Source organism: Argiope bruennichi, chromosome 5 (genome assembly GCF_947563725.1).
Source record: "Argiope bruennichi chromosome 5, qqArgBrue1.1, whole genome shotgun sequence".
Classification (NCBI taxonomy): Eukaryota; Metazoa; Arthropoda; class Arachnida; order Araneae; family Araneidae; genus Argiope; species Argiope bruennichi.
Genome location: NC_079155.1, coordinates 53,762,106 through 53,783,672, shown reverse-complemented (window position 1 = coordinate 53,783,672; position 21,567 = coordinate 53,762,106). Strand labels below are relative to the sequence as shown.

At 30.2% G+C, this 21,567-nt stretch overlaps 1 protein-coding gene across 1 annotated transcript in view; it reads left to right on the top strand.

Moving 5' to 3' along the window:
• The window catches only part of LOC129969345 (chymotrypsin-like elastase family member 2A), a 36,615-nt gene extending 27,697 nt beyond the window's left edge, over nucleotides 1–8,918 (top strand). The window contains exons 8-9 of the mRNA XM_056083882.1: nucleotides 524–648; nucleotides 8,653–8,918. Coding sequence (XP_055939857.1) covers nucleotides 524–648; nucleotides 8,653–8,850 — 323 coding nt within the window. The 3' untranslated portion in view covers nucleotides 8,851–8,918. The remainder of the gene's footprint in view (nucleotides 1–523; nucleotides 649–8,652) is intronic.
• Nucleotides 8,919–21,567: the final 12,649 nt, after the last annotated feature.

Here is a 21,567-nt window from a genome sequence, read left to right as displayed (position 1 = left end):
ATTATTTGTTGAGCTTTTTTGATGTTAAAGATAGTTATAAATATTTACTGAATTTTAATTTTTTTTAAAAATTCTGTTTACACACTTTTTTTGCATTTCCCCAAAACACCTTTCCTAAAAGAATCTGTGAAATAAGACCGAACTACCAAATTTCAAAATTCTTTTTAAGCAATATGACACCAGCCCCATTTATTACTTGAATGTCACGTAATCCTCAAATGAAAGAAGTTGATAAACTTTATAAAGTAATAAATATTTTTCAAAAAAGCACAGGTTCTGTATTTTGTTACAGTTTTTTTATATTCCAAAATTGCTTTTTAATTGTATTCAAATTAATATTTGTATTTATTTCTCAAATAAAAAAAATCTGTGGACTGTGGAGATTATTCAAAATTTCGCTTCTATAATTGATTTTTTTTTCTTCTATAATTGATTTTATTCGAAGTGTTTTAATACTTTCAAAAATGATTTTCAGCTATTTTGTATCTGTTTATCATTAATACCCATTTTATCTGCAATCCAGGCTCTGGTTTCTCAAACAGTTTGAAACAACTTCTGGTAGAAGTACGACCTGATGAGGATTGCAAAGGCATGTACGAGAAAGGTACAGGGGTTTGCGTCTGGAAGGCAAAGCAGGGTGTCTGCCACGTAAGATACAATTTGATTTTCATGGACGGGATCAAATAGTTTATTCACAACTTGTGGTGCTTGGAAAAAACCGACTAATGTCCTTTTAACAATGCCCTTCTAACTGTACAAATTTATAGGGATATTCTAATGGGAACAGTTCTCCAAGATCTCTGAAGAATCTAATCATGTTTATGATTCTTTTTTTTTGGAGATGAATTAATTATTAAGGAATCTTTTATAACAAAGACTTTCTGGCGAAAGTGAGGGTTTTCGGAGGTGCCATGGAAGAGTGAAATTGCAGAATGTCGCAAAGTGGATGGGATCGCTGACTTCTCTACAGGGCAATAGTCATCTTCTAGAAATATCCTCTAATTCATTAAAAATCTTCATGTAATTTTATTATTTTGAGTATTTATATTCAGTGAAAAATTCTGCCATAAAGGGGATTGCTTTTCACTAAGGATAGATATTATTTCTTTCTATTGTTACCACTTAAAAAAGGATCTTTTTGCAGATATAAAGGCAATTAGTTGGTTGTAACAATGGTTTTTAACCCTTAACTGGGGAGGTCAAATTTTAGGACTTAACTGGGGAGGTGCGGTCTACGAGATCGCATTTCATTCACACTCAAATTAAATTTTCTAATGAATGTATTAGTATGAAAACTGCCAATATATTTTGCAGATATTTTTCTTGATATATAGATATGTTTTAGAAATTTTTCAAATTATATTATCATTGAAAAAAGTAAATGCGTTGGAACATACATTTTATTCTCAAATTACATGTTACAATAAATAATATTCTTGAAAAGGCATATTACTTTTTTACTTTTTAAACCATATTTATTTTTACAGTATATGAAGGTATTTAGAAGAAAATATAATGTAAAATTCAACATTTATATGAAAAATAAAGAAAATGACAATGGGTAAAATTGGCCCTTTTTTTATCGGCTTGTGTGACTTTCATAGCACGGTTTTCTAGGGCATTTTAAACATGGAGGTAAAGAACTAGTATAAAAATCAACCTATAAATTCTGTATATATACCTCTTGGTATATTAATATATTTTATAAATTTTTCAAAATACATTATCACTAGAAAAATTAATTAGGTTTGAACATACATATCAAAATCAGTTGAATGCGAACTTTCATCGAAAAACTCTTCTGTATAATTATCCTTATCACTAAAATCTCTTTCTGCTTCATTTAAAAGTGTATGGAGCACTGCTTCATAATAGGAACAGTAAATTGGATGATATTTCGGGGCCCAATTTTAGCGCCATCTGATAAGCCTTGTTTATCACTGGGACACTAACAGGGAGATGCGGTCTTAGAGACCGCGCTCGAAGAAATAACTGAATTATTTTAAAAAGCATCTGCTGAAATCGGTTGAAAAAGTGCACGTGTATTGAAGGTCACAAAACAATAAGCTACAGGGTCAATCCATTCAATTGAGCTAAACATAGAATAGGGGTGACAGAAAATCCATCGCTAGCGGTCTCACAGACCACACGTCCCCAGTTAAGGGTTAAATACTAATATATAATACAGTACTATAACAGCAATATTAAAATGTGCATGTCTCGCTGAAATTACTTTCATCAATAGGCGTCTATATAGGCATCAATAGGCAATTTGAGTCATGACAGATTTACAAAATGTTCATAAAGACTTACTCTGATTATAAAAAAATATTACAAAAGCGCCAATGAGTCCATAGTGTAATTTATCATGGAATAGTGGTGTTCTTAATTATTTTCAGTCCAACAGATAGCACAACTAATGGCGGAAAAGTGATTTTTGTAATTGGCTGTCATCATGGTGGGAAAAATTCAATGTGTTCTTTGGTTCCATGAATTTAAATCGGCCTTATTGTTCATTGTTAAGTTTGAGGTTACATAAAGAAAAAAATATTTGCAGTGCCAAGTGAAGATTTTCATACACTCAAAGTTAGGCGCACAAATGATGTATTGAGTATGACAGCCGAAATGTTGGACAATACTTGGTGAGAATTGGGACATCGGCTTAACATTCTTCAAGCTATCAAATGCTTAGACATTGAAATTTATAGACAATAATTTATTCTATTAAAAATTTAGAAGTGCCTTCACTATACATAAAAACAGCTGTACATAAAATAATAACAGTTTTTTTAAAAATATTTTTTTTATAATCCGGACAAGATTTTATAATCCTCCTGTAGTTTTACAATTTCATGGGGATATCAATTTTTCTCTTTTATACGTGCAGCATTCGGCTATAACTAAATTTAAACATTTTAAATAAATTTGTAAGTCATTTTTAATAATAAAGGTTCAGCTCAATGATTCGTTGTTTAGTTTAATTTTTAATTAGGAGTAGACCAGTCTTTTGAGCTTTATCTACAATCTTTTTTGCCTTAAGGATGCCTATGCAACAAAAAGTTATTGAATACATTTAGCGAAAAAAAAGAGAACTAGTTGTAAATAAATAAATATATATATATATATATATATATATATATATATATATATATATATATATATATATATATATATATATATATATATATATATATATATATATATATATATATATATATATATATATATATAAAAGTCTAGATTTTCAATAGGAATTTTTTTACTAGATTAACAAATAATGATATGGTGCGTTTATTTTGTACAGAAAAACAATCATAAAGCATCTTGTGGAATTTATAGAGGATGTCCCAGAAAAGTGGAACAACCGTTTATTTCCTTAAGTACAATTATACATATACTTTCAGTCGCAAAGTTTTATTAAATGAGGTCGGCAATTGTATGATAATATTTTGACTTCTGCAGTGACTGATAATTAAAAGTCGCAAAAACTACATTTTTGTACAGTCCCATAGAGAAACAAATGTCTAATAATAAAATTTTCTACTTGCAATTATCTGTATACACTTCTACTCCTTAATCATCTATAAACATTAAATTTCCCTCTTCGATCTACAAAATTTGCAGAGTTCTGTCTATTTTCATATTTAAAGGTTCTTATCATAAATTTAGATAGAGACATTCATTTTAGAAATTCAGTTTTGTTCAATATACAAAAAGTGTCAAGAATTGCAATGAAATATTTGTCAAATAATACATCATCCAGTCATCATTATTATAAAGATACTTGCTAATCCTCGATACTATTGTTCATTTTTCGTAAACCAGTGCAGATAAAAATTGAATATTTAAGATATCTTAGAGAAATAGAGCATACCGAACATGAAAATAATTTTTTTATTTGTAAATATGTGCTTGCTAATAAACGTTTTCTAAATAATGACGTATTTCGGTAATGAAGAGTGTTCTGAAATGTTGATTATTTTTATTGTATTAATCATATTTCTGGCCTCACTGCAGAAGAGTTGTCGTTTTCCGAATTCCCAGCATCCTTCTAGAAAAATAATTCAGCAATTGAAAATTATAGGATTTTTATTTTCTTTGGGAGGAAACAACGGGAATTATGAGGGATATACAAATGATACATTAATTGATATTTTGATATATTTTTCAAATTATGCTAGTGTTAAAATAGCTAGTCTACAACTTCTTATTCTAAAAACGACAATATAGAGAATATTTCTTCTTCTTAAATCAACTTATACTTCATCGCATTAGCTGGCATAGTATTCACAATTTCCATTAACAGCGGCCGTGGTGGCCTGGTGGTAAGGTCCCTACCTTAGAACAGAAAGGTTTCAAGTTCAAGACACGATTCTATCGAATAACCGTCGTGCAAGTGTACTAGTGCACGTTAAATTCGTTGGGGCCAAACGCATCCCGCTGTTGTGGAGTGAAAGTTTGGAGGGGGTGTGCAAGCTCAGGTGTCGTCCTCGTCTTCTGACCGTGGTTCAAAATTGCGAGTTCCGTTCCAAAACAGCCCTAGTGTTACTTTAAAACGGGACGTTGATATAACTAAACTAAACTTCTATGGACAGCTTCAATATAAACACGATTGACATACAGAGATTTACTACTGAGTCCTGCTTAAAGTGGAATCGTTCTTTCCTAAGAAATACAATTTCAAAGAATGGAGATTGCTATAATTGAAGTGGAAAATTCAATCATCAAATGTCATTTTTGGAGCTATGAAAGTTCTTTTTCTTAACAGAAGTTCATCATCAGAGGCAATTTTCTGTAAATATATGGTGTATTTTAAGAAATTGGTTAGGATGCCAATTTGTACAGTGATATACTAAGATGATGTATATTCATTTAGTTTTAAATGACATTTTATAAATTAATAAATAAATTCCCTTTGGCGATATTTTTTTTTTTTGGCGTGTAGTTGCAATTTGATGATATTCTCTTCTCCTCCTCAGTAAGACGATGGCTAAATATGAAATTACCTGTCAAGTGGATTGGCTTCCAAGTGTTTGTTTATTTTCCACCCTTATCACGAGAACCGAAGTCTTTAGATTTCTATTTTGGCGACATCTATTTAGATTCTTCTGTGCGTAACAGTCTCCTAGACATTGAACATCCTTGCTGGCAAATTCTAAGGGAGGAAAAAAAACTTTATCCTTATACTCCAAATGATAAACTGGCTCACGTATGCTTTAGAATATGAGAACCAGTTACGTACATGCTGATGTTAGAAGAATGTAGCTTTATATAGAAGTCAAAAATGTTCATTTTGAACAGACTCTTTTAACACCTCAGTTGATTTATTATTTGACTAATTTTTAAAATTTGACTAAAGTTAATAAATATATTGTAATTTTCTGATACTGCCAACCAAATAACTTGTTTTGATATGTGTAGCTTACTTGAAATGTACAACGAAGGACTTATTCAAATACTAATCGAAGCTATGAAAGTGTGGCATAAGTCAATAAAGTTGCCTTGCAATATCTCAGCAAATATTAAAAATAAAAACGTGAAATTTCGCTCTTATAGATGAACGTAAGAAAACTTTTTACAAATTGGAATTTGGAGGATGTGCAATCATTTATTATCATCATATTTAGCAACATTTTATTTTAAGAGGTCAAAGTGCTTTCATACATTTACCTATCTCATGTACTAAGATTATGCAACTGGAAGCATATGTCTAATTGCAATATTTTTAGAAATAAAAGAACCACTTGTTTGTTCCATTTTTAGGGGCACCCTGTATTTGCCGTTCTGAGTGGTGGTAAGATGTTTAATCAGGAATCACCAATTAAATTATTTTAATTATTAAAAACGGAATATTATCATCTAATATGTCCGTCAATGCAAGTAAATCTTAAAAAATTATTGAGATAACACTTAAAAATGCTATATATAGGTAGGAAATACTCCACAATATCCGCTAGAAGATCCTTTTTTTCTTCTTTTTTTAATATTGTACAAATTTAGAAAAATAAGTCACATGTTGTAGTTTATTTTGACATAGAAATATTAAAATAATGTTGTTGTTGCTTATCCTCAAAAGATCTGACTTATGTGAGATCAGCTCCAGTAGTTGTCGACCGCTAACAAATCGATAATAGTAAGGGGATCGGATGTTAAATCTTCCTTAGAAAGTTCAATGAAACCGAGAATGTGATCCGGTGAAACCGGATGGTCACAGCATTTTTTTACAAGTGGGATGGATTTTTCTACCACTTTCAAAGGAAAGGCACTTAAGATGACCACTTTTTAATCTAGCCAAAGCAGTCCAGGAGTCACAGTCACATATGATTTCCAGCAGAGGATCAGAGGATGGTCCCGTATACCATTGGTGCGCAGGTGGAATACTCCACATTAAATTGATTTTAGACCTTCATTTGAATACAGTTCTTGATAACTAAGCGATGAGCCAGTGGCCGTTTAATTCTCACTATTCTCCTTGGTCAATCTATCAGCAACCGCATTACCACTAGTTTGCGTGTGATGGGATCCATTGGAGGAAGAAGTCGTCTTCCTCGGTTTAAGCAGAATAGATATGCTGGTTTCATCGTTTGCAGAGTACTGGCAACTAAAATGTTGTAGTGCACTGAGACTGTCCAACTGTCCATAGTTCCCCTAAATCACAATCATAAGATATGATAGCATCAGGCACTAACTTAATCGCAACTAACTCACTCCTGAGGACAGAGTAACTGTTAAAGTTGCGTTGCTTTATTGTAGTCTCAAGGCGGGTTCAATATGATCTTCTGTACGACTTCCATCAAATTATAGTTATTAATAATATTTTACCATAATATTGTTAATAATATTTATTAAAATAATAAATATTATTAAAAATAATTGATAAAATACTTATTACTTTCTCTGTCAGAGTACATGAACAAATGCATCATGGAATCAGAAATGAAATCTGAAGTCACTACTATACTCTTACATGTCATCTATTTTAGAAAAAAAAGAAAACAATGGCATCCTATTCAAACAATGAAATATATTTTAATGTGCTGCATCACATAATATGGAGTAAATATCTTAAGCCGGCGTCCTGGCATAGGGGTAGCGCGTCTTCCCCGTGATCTGGGCGGTCTGGGTTCGAGTCCCGGTTTGGACATTGTTGTTCTCCTCTTGTTCTATCTGTGAGATATGTGGATGTGCCCTCCTGTAAAAAGGGGTTGTGAAAGCGAATGAGTGATGCGTGAGTAGCAAAGTCGTACTCTTGGCCCTGTAGGCGCTACTAAAAAAAAACAAGAGACGCTTCCCCTCCGGCTTAAATCGCTGTCTTCGTAACAGCGAGCTTGTTCATCTCAAGTGCCATAAGAAACAACAACAACAACTTTAATCTCGCAATTCTTGTAAATATATATATATATATATATATATATATAGTAACCAATCTAAAGTAAGAAAAAGTTTGAAAACGAAACTAAAATGAAAACGAAACAAAACAGTTTCGAAATCGCAACTAAAATTTATAACCTATTAAAACTAAAACCAAAAAGGAACTTCATAGTATTTAGAGAGCGCAATTGCAGCTATTTCTAAAACACAGATGAATTGATACAAAAGTATTAGAATCAAGTTAATAGGAAAAACAAAAATCGAAATTCGATTTTTGTTTTTCCTATTAACTTGATTCTAATACTTTTGTATATATATATATATATATATATATATATATATATATATATATATATATATATATATATATGTATATATAAATTTATTTCGTGGATCTCGGAAACAGCTCTAACGATTTAGATGAAAATTTATAATTAGGTAAGGTTTTGCTTATGTAGTTTTAAATGAAAAAACGAGATTTTGCTCCCACCCCAAATTTTTTTTATAACTAATTATTAGAGTCTTTTTCTATCCGCTGTCATGCTAACAATGTCATATAGCTCCATCTCGTAAATTTTTGTGATACTTGCAATGTTTCCATAGAGTAATATCCTACTAGTTTCTCAAAATTTTGTGAGATGGCGCTATATGTCATTATCCGAATATGAATATGCTCGGCTCACATCCAATAGTAACAATGCAATTATTGTATTAACCAATGCGAATAACATATTAAATTAAGTGTATTCATAATTATTTTTATTTAAATTACCAGGTAAGATTGAAAAATATTTATTTGTAATCAGTATGTAATTCGTACCTAAATATTTTAAACACACACACACACACACAAAGAAAAAAACTCAGCCGAGCGAAGTTTGGTCTAAAGATAGATTCTTATAAACAATTATATGAATGTTTTTTTACTATATTATCTATCAAATATATGCACTGAAATCAATAAAACCGAAATGCAGGTATGTTTAATGAAAATTGGCGGAATTAGGATAAGCTGCATACGTTTTTTGTTTTGTTTTGATTTACTGTGTTGAGAATCACATTTGAAGAAGTTAGTAGCTCTATGTGGCTTATCTTTTCTGAATAATGTTGGGTAGATTTTAAGTCGACGGAACCTTTCAGATCTTAAAATATATTTTAGTGGATACATCATTTAAAACACTATCCGTGCTATTAAAAAATGATGTTTCGTTTACCGATCTTCATGCTTTTCTCAACTATTACGTTTTTTTATTCTTTTTCACGATGCACATTTTATTACAGGGTGATAGTGGTGGACCAGTTCAATGCCAAGTCGCTGAAAAGTACTATGTATTCGGCGCATCTAGCGCCTTTTATAGCAGTTTTGTGTCCAAGTGGGACGACACGTCACGCTGTGCGGGAATGCTTTCACAGGGAGGTTACGCAGGCACCCATGGAAGAATAAAATGGATAAAATACATAATTGAAAAGTATACATGAATGATGTGAGATCAAAAAATTTCAATGCAATTATGATTTCTTTAAAATAATAAAATAGTTTATTTCTTACTTGATATAAATCTGCTTCTTTCCAATAAGTTTGTTCATTTGTTTTATGCCTTTTTAACAACACAAGAGTAAAAATCGGCCACACTTCTTTAAATGTTTGTTTCATTATTTCTTGCATTAAAGGTAGGTTTACACTCATGCCGGGTTTACACTCAGCCGGTTATACGACGACCAAGTAGACAGCACATGAGTAGAAAGTGACTGATTTATGTATGCCACAATTTCATAAGACAGATTCAGATATTCCATGCTTGACTATAAATTGCCATTTTGGCTTCGATAAATTTTTCTATTTTAATGCATATCGTAATAAAACGATGGATATTTACACAAAAAGACACAGTAAAATAAAAAAAAAAGATCAGCATACCTAAATTTGGAAAACTAAAGAAAAGAAATAACAAATAAAGTAAAATAAAAAAGAAAAAGAAACCCAAACAGCCTTGCATCAGAAAGAACAATGAGCCAAAAAAGGAATTAATCTATGATAAGTGAGCAATTTTCTCGCGCCAAAAAATACCCCGCCAAATTTTACAAACGTAGACTCAGTAATAAAAAAATACAATGTAGCTGCATGTTGTTGTCTTTTGCGTCAAGTACTTACCTTCGACAGAACAGCATTATTCAGCCTTTCTTTCTGCGTTGCCTACAGGCCGTCTCATAACTGGTCGAATGTAAACCCGGCATCAGTCAGTTATAAGATTCCAGTAACTAACGCATGCGCAGAAAAAAGATTGCGCATGCGCTGGAAGAGTGGACAATAGCAAGTTCTTGTCTGGATGGGAGAAGTACAGGGTTAGCAAGAAATAAGTTACCCACTTCGGAGGGCTCTAAAATGCGTTCTATTGATCCAAATGATATACAATTCGAACTACAGACAATTAGATTGATTAGATTCGAACTACAGACAAAATAATTAGTACAAAATTTCGCCGTTAGATGGCTTAAAACCATTTAATATGGTTTATAATTGTTAAATAAAGTAAATTTAAAATAGCTCAATATGTCCTCATTCTTTTTCAACAATAATTTCTGATCGGAGAACCATATTTTCTATGGATGTCCAGAGAGAGTCTGCCAGAATATTAAGAATATGGACCCGAATGTTGTTCCTTCAGATCTGGTAGAGATGATGGCCTTTCACGATAGATAGTGTCCTTCAAATAACTCCACAACCAAAAGTCAGTCGCAAGGGGTGTTGTCCGGCGAGCGAGAAGGTCATGCTAATGACGTGCTTCTAACTCGTGCTTCTGTGAAATATTGTATTAACAATCGCTTTACATGACGATCAATATGAGGTAGTGTACCATTTTGCATGAAAACGATGTCTTAAAGGTATGCATGCTGTAAAAAATCATAAAATTATTACAATTATTGGGATTACAAAATCCCTCAGCATATCATGGTATCGTTGTCCTGTGACGGAACACGTTTGGATTCCATTTGAAGTTATCTCTTCAAAAAAAAACAGTCCAATGATAAAGGTAGCTGCAAAACCACACCATATTGTCACTTTTTCAGGATGCAAGGGTTGTTCCTGGATAACATGAGAGTTTTTCTCTGCAAAAATTCGACAATTGTGGGTGTTAATTTGCCCATTGAGGCAAAAGTGGGCCTCATCATTCCACAGAATGTTCCATGGTCAAGTTGTGTCAGCCACCATTCGAGCAAGGAACTGAAGTGCAAAAGTTTTATCTCTAGGTGCCCGTCCTGCAACAGGTGCACATACTTGATTTTGTATGGATAAAAATGCAACATCTGCCGTACGATTTTTCGTACAGTTGAATACGGTATATCCAGAATACAGGAAACAACTGGCAAACTCTCACTACTGACGCAGCGACTGACTGCTGGCTTCAACGAGCGCGGTTGCAACATTAACAATGCTAAAAGACTGTTTTTTTTTTTTGTTTTTTTTTGTTTTTTTCGTCCTCTACTTGGAAGAATGCCAAATTGCCCAGTTTTTTCAAATGTCTGCATCATCTTGTTTAGGATATGTGGAGACATTCTTTTCGTATCTGCTTCATACGACGAAATACCTTTAGAGCTGCAACGGAGTTTTGTTGGTTCTGGTAGAACAATTTCACCAGTAGCATTTTTTCTTGCAACGTAGGCATGCCGAATAAAGAAGAAATTAATGTTCGTGCAGAATCTGTCTTCTTTTCATCCAAAGAAAAATAGTAATAGTCATGCAATGTAATGCAAATTATGTTTCACATTTTCAATATATGCAAATAAATGCCATTTGTGTTACAGCACCATCTATTGGTTAATTTTTGTACTAATTTTTTTTTCAAATTAATAAATGTAAAGTGCATTTTCTGAATAATCTATAAATTGTATCTTATTTGAACCAATAGAACACATTTTAGAGCCATCTGAAGTGGGTAACTTATTTCTTGCTATTGCACAGTTTCTGCGCATGCGTGGTCTTATTGGATGGAATGTAGTTAGTTGAATGTAAACTCTACTGAAGCACGAAATTTCAGGTAATCTGAATAATAGTTATAAATTCAATCTTCTTTGTTTAATCTTTGATTTTCACAATTTACTGGTATGTTGTAAGTAGAGCATTGGTAGGTCATGATAAGATTTTTCACAATCTACTGGTATGCTGTAAGTAGAGCTTTAGTAGGTCATGATTAGGTTTTTCACAATCTACTGGTATGCTGTATGCAGAGCTTTGGTAGGTCATGATTAGATTTTTCACAATCTACTGGTATGCTGTAAGTAGAGCTTTGGATAGGTCATGATTAGATTTTTCACAATCTACTGGTATGCTGTATGTAGAGCTTTGGTAGGTCATGATTAGATTTTTCACAATCTACTGGTATGCTGTATGTAGAGCTTTGGCAGGTCATGATTAGATTTTCAATGCACATGTATTTTTATATCATGTACCCCAATTTACTGAAATATGATATGGGTCGAAACTCTACTTCAAGCAGCAAATTAGAAATATTTTTGTTTTGTTAAAATTGTACTTAATATTTCTTTTCACAAAAGTTCTTGTTTCGTTCAGAAAATCATTTTTGGCAGAAGAATTTTTCCAGAAGTTCAATTCAGTTTAGTTAAGTTGCATATTATCGTCCCATTTCAAGGCAACGCTAGGTCTTATTTTGGGATGGATCTCTTAATTTTGAATCATGGTCAGATGATGAGGACGATACCTGAGCTGGTAACCCCTTTCCAAGCTTCCACACCACACCAACAGGAGGACGTTTGACCCCGACTGACTTAACGGACACCAGACCCGCCTACACGACAGTTCGTAGGTGGAATCGGGTGACGAACCTGGAACGAAGCCGAGATCTTACCACCAGGCCACCGCGGCCACTCTTATTTTCAGAAATAAAATGAATCGCAATGTTTAAAATATAGGAATCAACGCTTTACTAGATTGAAATTAGTTTTCCATATGTAATATATAGAAATTTGACGTCGGCGTCATGGCATAGGGGGTAGCGTGTCTTTTCCGTGTTCTAGGAGTCCCGCGTTCGAGTCTCGGTTTGGGCATGATTGTGCTCCTTCTGTGTTCTGGCTGTAAGGTGTGTGATTGTGCCCCCCCCCCCTGTAAAAGAAGGGGTGTGCAAGTGAATGTGACGCGTGAAGTAGCTAAGTCGTACTCTTGTTCCTTGTTGGCGCTACTGAAAAAACAAGAGACGCTCACTCCGCTTAAATCGCTGACAGATACCTGTCAGCGGGTTTGTAAAATACCATAAGTTACATTAGAAATATGACAATCTTAATTGTTTGAAAATATTTCAATTATCAAAGCATTTTTTAATTAATTTAAATATTAATGCCCTATATACCCTAATACTTAATTATTTTCACTGCATTTTGCATATTAATAATCAAACAGACTTTATGTAAATATATGAATCTTTTTTTATTATTCCATGTAGAAGTTAATTTTTCAGTAATATCTTTATTCCTCTATGAATTTGAGGTTTTTAAATTGTTAATTGGTGATTGAAGAATTTTTCTTAGAGAGTATTTCCTTTTCTTTTAATATATGTGTTATATTTAAAAATTAAATGTTTATTGCTGTCATATTTACAGAAAAAAAAATTTAATAAAAATGTACAAAACGTCAAAAAAGTTAAACATGATTTTCTCATCACTTTTATCCTGATTTTATCGAAATGAAACCATAAATAAGGAATTCTTTTAAAAACTCGTATTCTAAAAGAAAGTATTGGGAATACCAAAATAATAATAATAATAATTGAAATCCAGAATTTTCCCAAGATTTATACATTTTTAAATCTGGTAGTAATAATTTTAGTCTAATAATAATACTTTTTTTTTGTTTGAGTAGTTTATATGAAGATTTAAGCATCAGACGATTTAATTGAATGAAATTTGACGCAAATTTACTATTAAATAGCAAACTAATGTCAATTTTCGGACGAAAGTGATATTTATATTTGCCGAAGTGAATGTCAGTATAATACATGTGTGCAATACTAATCCCATACTTAACTTTCTAGGGAAATAAATTTAGTACGAAATCATGAGTTGCTGCTCTGTCTTTGCTTTATTATAGTTGCTAGACTCCCCCCCCCAATCTCATTTCATAAAACATTAAGCCCTGTTTATTCACTTTATAAAATTATTTTTAAAAATATAACGCAAACCATGTGCTAGGCAAGTTATAAGAACACCATTTTTGTTAGAATGCCGTTTGGGCTGGATCATAACTTATCAAAATGTTTTAAAAAGTATTATACAGTAAGTATGGTGTAAAAGTATTATGCTTAAAAACTATTGCTTCGTTTACAAATTATAGGTAGAAAGAATTTAGAGATATAAATTAAACTCTCGGCTGTTTACGGAAAATTCAAAATCAAACGTCTCTATTATCAAACCGAATAGAAATATTTTCCAAGAAAAACTAAAATGCACTTTGAAAAATTTCTCCATAAAGATAGAAAAAGCGAGTAGTAATAAATAGACTCAATTTATTTTCTATCTATTGTAAGAACAAAATCAAAAGAATCGCCTTTTTTCCAAAAATTCAGGTAAATAAGCAATAATGATTTTAGACTAAAATTATATCAGTTTCTTTTTCCAAATTGGTTAATAGACAAAAATGCTTAAAAGTAAGGCAAATAAGTTTTAATGATTTTAAACCAAAACTATATCCATTTCTTTTTCCATTTGCTGAATGGACGAAATTTCAAAATGCATATTTAATTATTTTCATTGCATTATGCAGCTAACCACAAAAAGCTTAATATTTGGAATTTTAATAAAAGTTGAGAGTAGATTTTTGGATTCCAAGAGCAAATAATTCTGAAAAAAAATTAATATCCTCCTCTGTGTCCAAGATGGCCAATGATGTGTCAGAAACTTCAATATTGTTTTCCAACAACATTCTGACTCATACTCAGTTTGCTGCGTTTATTTATCTTATTAGGTTATTTAGTGAAATTTTTTTGAATATCTATCGTTTGAAGGAACTAACACAAATCAGAATTTGACGCAAAATCTATTTAAAACAAAACATCTTTTATCTCTTCCTGACGTTCAAGTTATTAGGTAATTTACTGTAGATCCCAATGTAAGAAAAATTTACTAATCAATTATTCGCCGTAGCGAATTATTGATATCAAAAAAGGAAAACATATATCTCCATATAAATCTCCTTATATCTACAAAAAAGTCAAAGAATAAGAATCAAAAAAAATTATTTTTGAAAAAGATTAAAATGGGTTTCTTTTAAGATATTTAAAGTGTTTGTTGTTGATTTTTTAAAATAAAGACTGAACAAACTCTTGGTACTTCTTGTTAAATGGTTTGGCATTAGCATCTTTTTAAAGGAATGTTTTATTATTTTCAGTTAATAATCGAATAAGCATTGAATGTAACCATTCCATTCGTCTCTGTTTGTCTTCCAAACAGTTCCATTTCATCTTTAATTCTCAAATAGACTTGTGTGATGAAATGGCAAAATATAATTCACTCTCTTTCCTTGGGAAATCAATTTTTCAAAAATGTAGCATTATTTCCCATGCACATTTCATTTAAAAATAGAATAAGTTTAACATATTCATGCAATAATTAACATAATGTTAAACAATAAATTAGCGGAAAGAATGAGCTGCGAGCTATTTAAATATCTGTTAATTTGTTCGCAAACGATTTTCCATAATCTTCTAAAAATTTTTAATTTTATTTCCGAGCAAACTAAGTATATAAAGAGAAAATATCGTAATATTCAAAGAAATTTAATCATCAATTTTTAAATAAATGTCTCTCTATGTCTATATGTGAATATGGTAATGTATGTACACTTTCATTTTGACGGATGAAGTTTGTATGTTCTTCACAATAAATTTGTAGAAATCCATTTACGTGGAGTTTACCAGTCTGATGGTATGGGAATACAGTATGGGAACACAAACTTTAACAAGTAGATGTATAAAATTTTGGACATTGTTTTAGCACTTAAAATATAGATCCATGTCAAGTTTAGAACCAAATTCGAGAACAAATTGTCCATCTGTTGATCTGTGTCATATGCATGTAAACCAAATCTGTGTCATGCATAATATTCATATGCATGTAAACCAAATGCAAAAATTAACAACGCACTGACTTAGAAAAATTATATTTGTTATGAGTTCTTGTTATAAAAATCGTAGTTATGTGTCAAATTTTCGGAAAAAATGCATTCAAATGACACATTAAGATTTAGTTACAGTAGGCACTACAAAGCACAAAACTCTCATATGTTGGACCAATCATCTTGTAAGCGGTCAACGAAATATTTTAAGGCACATTTAAAATTTGAAAAATTAGTCATAATATTTGGAAACAAGTACTTTTAAAATCAAATACAAATTTTTTTTACGTTGGTATAAAAGATGTAGCTTTTCTAGAATAAGCAAATACCCATACATGACTCAAACGGGCTGTGGCAAAATTCGGGTAAAATGCTATATATTAAAACATTGAGAATTAGCGATCCAGTATTTAGTTTAGTAACTGTTCTCAATTTCAAAATGTTTTTCTTACTTTTTTTTCAAAAAATAAGTATTTTCTTAAGATGATTCTGTAACTTGTAGGAATTGTAATATTTAAGGAGTATTCCGTTACACTAACATATAATGCTATTCATATATCCTTAAAAACAATTTTATATTTTAAAGAAACTAAAAAATGGATAATAAAAATTAATGAAAAAATATTTTATTATTTAGCAATGATAAATAAAAATTAATTAAAAATGTCGCATGAAAATTGGAATTAATAAATGCGAAAATAACATTTCTACATGTCACTTTATTTTAACCAAGCACTTTTATTTATTTTTTTTATTTTTCAACTGTTGCTTCGTATTTTTTTAAAATGGAAATTATCTATGTAAGATATATAATTAAGAATGTCTATTTTTGAATTCAATCTTTGATTAAAAATTACTAATTGCAGTTTTTTGTTGAAACATATTTGCATCTTCATAAAATGTCTAATTTTAATTTTTTATTAATTATTAATTAAATTATTTAAAATAAATGCAAATAACTATAACTATAGATAGCTACATTATTTATACAACTTTCAAATCGTTTCTGTTACAATATTAACAACATTATAATTTAAACGAAAAAAATAACTATCCAGTACTCTAATTTTGCATTTATTCTATTTAATTTCTTTTTTTCGAGGGATCATGTTAAAATAAAATTTAAAATCATGTGAAAGGAAATTCTTTAACTATGCATTTATCAATGTATAGCTAAAATCACATAATTAGAATGTTTTGTTAGAAGATGGTAAAATGTCGCTTCAAGAAAAATCATAATAACGTTAAAATTTTATAAAGAAAAATTATATTTAAAATTTTTTGAAAATTACTTCTGTAATTCTGAAGATTAATAGTAGAAATGTCATTTATCTATGATAGCGAGGACCATAGACAGTTGTTTTTAGAAATCATATATTTCGAAGAAAAAAAATCTTATCTTTTTTTAATTGTTTGTTTTGCATGTGCCATATCTGAATGCAGAATCGAGGATAACCATAAATACATAAATAACAAATAAAATGCTATTTCCATTCCTTAGATTACTTTGAAATGTGAGAATCAATTCCGGATTCCCATCCAGCATAATGTTGCTCAGATTTCCATAACTAATTTCTGTTTCGATTCTGGTGCATTGTTGTAGAATTGGGTGAATCATTTCCTGCTCTGTTGAGCTTAATCTGATTATATGTGCAATCTTGAAATTACAGCTATCGAAATGATGCGGAAATCTTGCCAATTTTCGCTGACTGTCTGATTTATTTTTTTTCTTCTTCTGGTGGTTAAATAATAAGGAAATGAGTTTTTGACATTGGCATCAGTTAACATTTGATTATTAATCGTATTTTTAATATATAATGAGCACGAGATTGGAATTTCCAAAAATTCAATCTTAATTAAAATCATGCCACTCAATTTACATTTATCATTTTTTAGCATTTAGGCAAGACACTTGTAAAATATTTTTTAAAAAAACATATTAAAAATTCTAATATTTTTAATAAAGGAATATTTTAATTAAATAATTTTAATAAAACTATATACAATAACCATTTTATAACGAGCGTGTATCGTCTCTCCGAAACTTCGAAACATATTCTCCAATAAAGGTCTTCTGTCTATGTGGTAAGGTCTCGGTTTCGAGCCAGAGGTCTCCAAGTTCGAGACCCGATTCTTCTGCTGAGCTATCGTGTATGCGTGTCTGGTGCTCGTTAAACCCATGAGGCCAAAGTCTCCCCCCCCCCCGCCGGTGTGGTACGAAAGCTTGGAATGGCAGTTCTAGTTCTTCTTCTCAGATTCTAAATTTTCGCAAAATTGTCTTATGAAATCCTTGAAAATTAAAACCCATTTTCTATTTTATAAATTCCAATTTGGTATGACAATTTTACGATCTTCATTCATTTTCGATATGTTCTGCATTTTCTGAACTAACAATAAGTAACAAGTCAATTTAAATAATAAACAACGTGATTTAATTATTTTAAAACATTTTCTAACTTTTATAATATTTCGTAATAAAAAAATTGAATTTCATATTAATTATAAATTAAATACCAACATTTAAATATTGAATAGAAAAACAACATATTTCTTTAGTTTTAATTAATATAAAAATGCTAATAATTTTTTAATTAAATTAATTCAGATAATTTTTCAGCTATTTTCACAGTTTAGAACAAATCATTTGACAAAGTAGATGGGTTTTTTTTTTGTGTGTGTGTGTGTAACTCTTTTTAATAAAAAAATTAATGTAAGCATATTTTTAAAAAGCTCAAAACACTTTTCTTTTAATTCATATATTTTTGGTTTACAGGTATATTTTCATTCTATTTTAATCAAACATTCAAAAATATAAGTATTTTATAATATTCTAAAAAATTCATCCCGAAAGTTGTCACATAGTTTTCAAGTTTCTACTTTTTACAAAATATTTTGCCGTTATTCCCTATTTGATAATTATGACTTTCTCTGGAAAAATAATCGTATTCTCTGAAAATTGTTACATTTTTGTAATAATAAAATCGCAACAATATAAAAATTAAGCAATGTGCAACAGACATTAAGAGCTTTTATTAACTGTCATCACGTGACCATATGAAGGTGTACAATGATCATCAATAGTTATTTCATTTAATAGCAACTTTGTTGTCACTTTAAGAGCAAAAAAGAAAAGAAGGAGTGTTCACATCTTTGCTTTTATAAATCATGAACAAAGTCAGATCTGTAGAATAAGAATCGAAGTCTTACAAAGCTTTTGCCAAGGCCTTTAACCTGTTAAATGCGTATATACATCAATCTAAATTTTCATTTTGACACGGTCATCATGTAATTTTTCATTTAATAAAAATGAAATCTTATTCGCTTTATTATGATTTCTTACAAAATTTACTATGCAACCATTTATATTGCATTCGACGTGTTTATGCGTTATCGCTTGATTGTAAAAAGGAAGACTTGAGGGACTTTAAAACACTAGTTAAAAGTCAAGTGGTTAAAAAAATCGTAGTAATGATGCTTTGCCATCACGTGAATTGATAAGAAGACGAAACTATTTTATAAATAATAGTTTTAATTATTAAAAACAATTGACCAATTTTTAGAGTTATTTATCAGATCACATTTTTTATTTACAGTGTTCTTTTATAGATTAAATTATGACCATAGTTATTTTTATTTTATTGTGATCATTAGCTTCTGGTACATAAGTTATGAAGATTCTGTATATTTTTATAATTTAAATATATTACGGTTAAAGTTTAAATATATATTTAAATACATATATTGTATAAATAGATTATAAATATAAAGGGTTAATCTTTATCTTATTATTTTATGTTCTTTCTGCTTCTTTTATAATCATTAATTCATATTCAAATTTTTCATTCATATAATTGTTTGCAGAAATGAGAGGATATGCTAATAAAAAATGTATGGCTAATATTTTATAATATCGAGAACTTTGAGTTAGAAGCAAGAATCAATTGATCTTTTATCTTTTTATTTTTCAATAGTATCTTTTATCTTTTCATTTATCAATCTTTTCATTTATCAATAGGTCAGTGAATGGATTCTAAAAATGCATTTATGGGAAGAAAGTTGGCGAAAATAGTTTATTTCTTTAATTACTTTGAATGTACTGAATGTACTGGACACTAAACAAAGTAATTAAAGAAATAAACTATTTTGTTTAGTGTCCAGTACATTCAGTACAGTGTATAATTACTATGAATGCCTTCATAAATCAGAGCTCCGAAGCCAAGATGAAAAGAAATTAAATAAAATGAAGTATTTTTTTTTCATCACGCGAAAGTGAAACATGTAAACTTAAAAATAACATTCAAAAACCCTGTACGGTCAGAAGTTTTGCATAAATGAAGGCTAATATTGTATATTTTTCCACAAAAGTATATTTTCCAGCTTTTATCATATTTGAATAATTTTCCAAATTTCCAAAATGTATCATTTTTTCAAAGGATGGCTCATACAGGCAAAGGCTGTCTGAATGAAGTTTGTATGTGAAATTTTATACTTGTATACTAATAGCACAATGTGAAAGTTTGAAGAGGAATTCCGGCTAAAGTAGGACTCTCTTTATTTGACTATGCCTCAAAATTATTAGTTGTATATCTTCAGGTAGCTTCTAAAGGGAGCATAAATCAAACTTTTGTATGAACTTGTACCAGGTAAACTATTTACTATCATTTTTCACTCCATTTTTTTCACGTAATGACTCACGCTCACTTTATTGGAGGCGGGAAAAAATTGAGAAAATCCTACTGAACACTTACTGGCATGATTAAAGTAGTAAAAATTTAATCAATTATTTTTATTTAATTTTCATAATAAATGGACTATACATTGACACAATTTTTAAGCCTGAATATGCAAAGGGATAATTTTATCATAATTTATCCCATCACTTCTATTGACAATTCGAGTTCAGGTACCTCAAAATACTGGAAAAAACAGTTTTTATTTAAGGTGTACGTACACACTTGAAGATTTTTTTTAAAATTTTAACTTTAAAAATCCAGTTTTTTCACAGTAGGTTATTAATATATGTTTAAACTCATTTCAGTGAGAAAAAAACCATATTACACTAATTATTAATTAATTAAATAAGATTTAATGAGCTAATTAGCCTATTTTTTTAAACATGATATCTTAAATTCTAATTTGTACAGACACACAATTCTAGTTGGAAACTATGCCTAATATTTGTCTTCATGTTATCTACCTCAAACAAGTTATAAAAATGTATAGTTTTTTTTAAAACAATTTTTTCATCAACGATGAATTGAAAAAGCGAGTAATTTTTCTGTAATTTTAACTTTTAAACAGCTATTAAAAATTTATTTCTATAAATATAACTTTGATTGAGGCACAAAACATCCGCAATTTCATACAGATTATTTTGATATATAAATAACTGTATTTGGTAAATTTCTTGTTGAGTTATGATTGTTTGAATGAAGAAACATAGTGGAAAAATATCATTCTTCATAAAATGAGTTTTAAAAACACCGTAACTAGAGTTTTTAATGAAAGCATATCAAGAAAAATAATTATAACTCGAGAAATATTTCGAATATTGACAACATCTTGGTATCGTTTGAAATATAATGGATCAGAGAACATTATTAAGCAATAAAAAAATATTCGATATTTTGAACGATTTTCGAAGTTTCAAGTGTGTACATACACCTTAAATAGTAAAAAAATAAAATTCCTTACCCTCTCTCAAAACCTGCAGTCACAGATCGGAAGGATTGATATACAAAAGAGAATTCAGCTTAAGATGGTTATTAAGTAAATATTTACTCGTACATACTTTGAGTTATTTCCTGTCCTCCAAACCTTTATGGGCGTGCGTCTCTAATGAACAAAGTCCTCGCCTCTTATACTCAAGGAATTACACTTAACAAAAGGGGGGGGGAATTTCACAGATATATCTGGTTGTCTCGGGCATCCGGAAAAGTTACGTCAAACAAGCATTTGTGGTTTGGAGCTTTTCAGTATTCATAGTGTTGAATCTCTTTGAGGAAAAATTTTGAAATACAGAAAAAAAAATTAAAAATTCAGACAGTTCGAATAAATTTTTAACTCCTTCATAA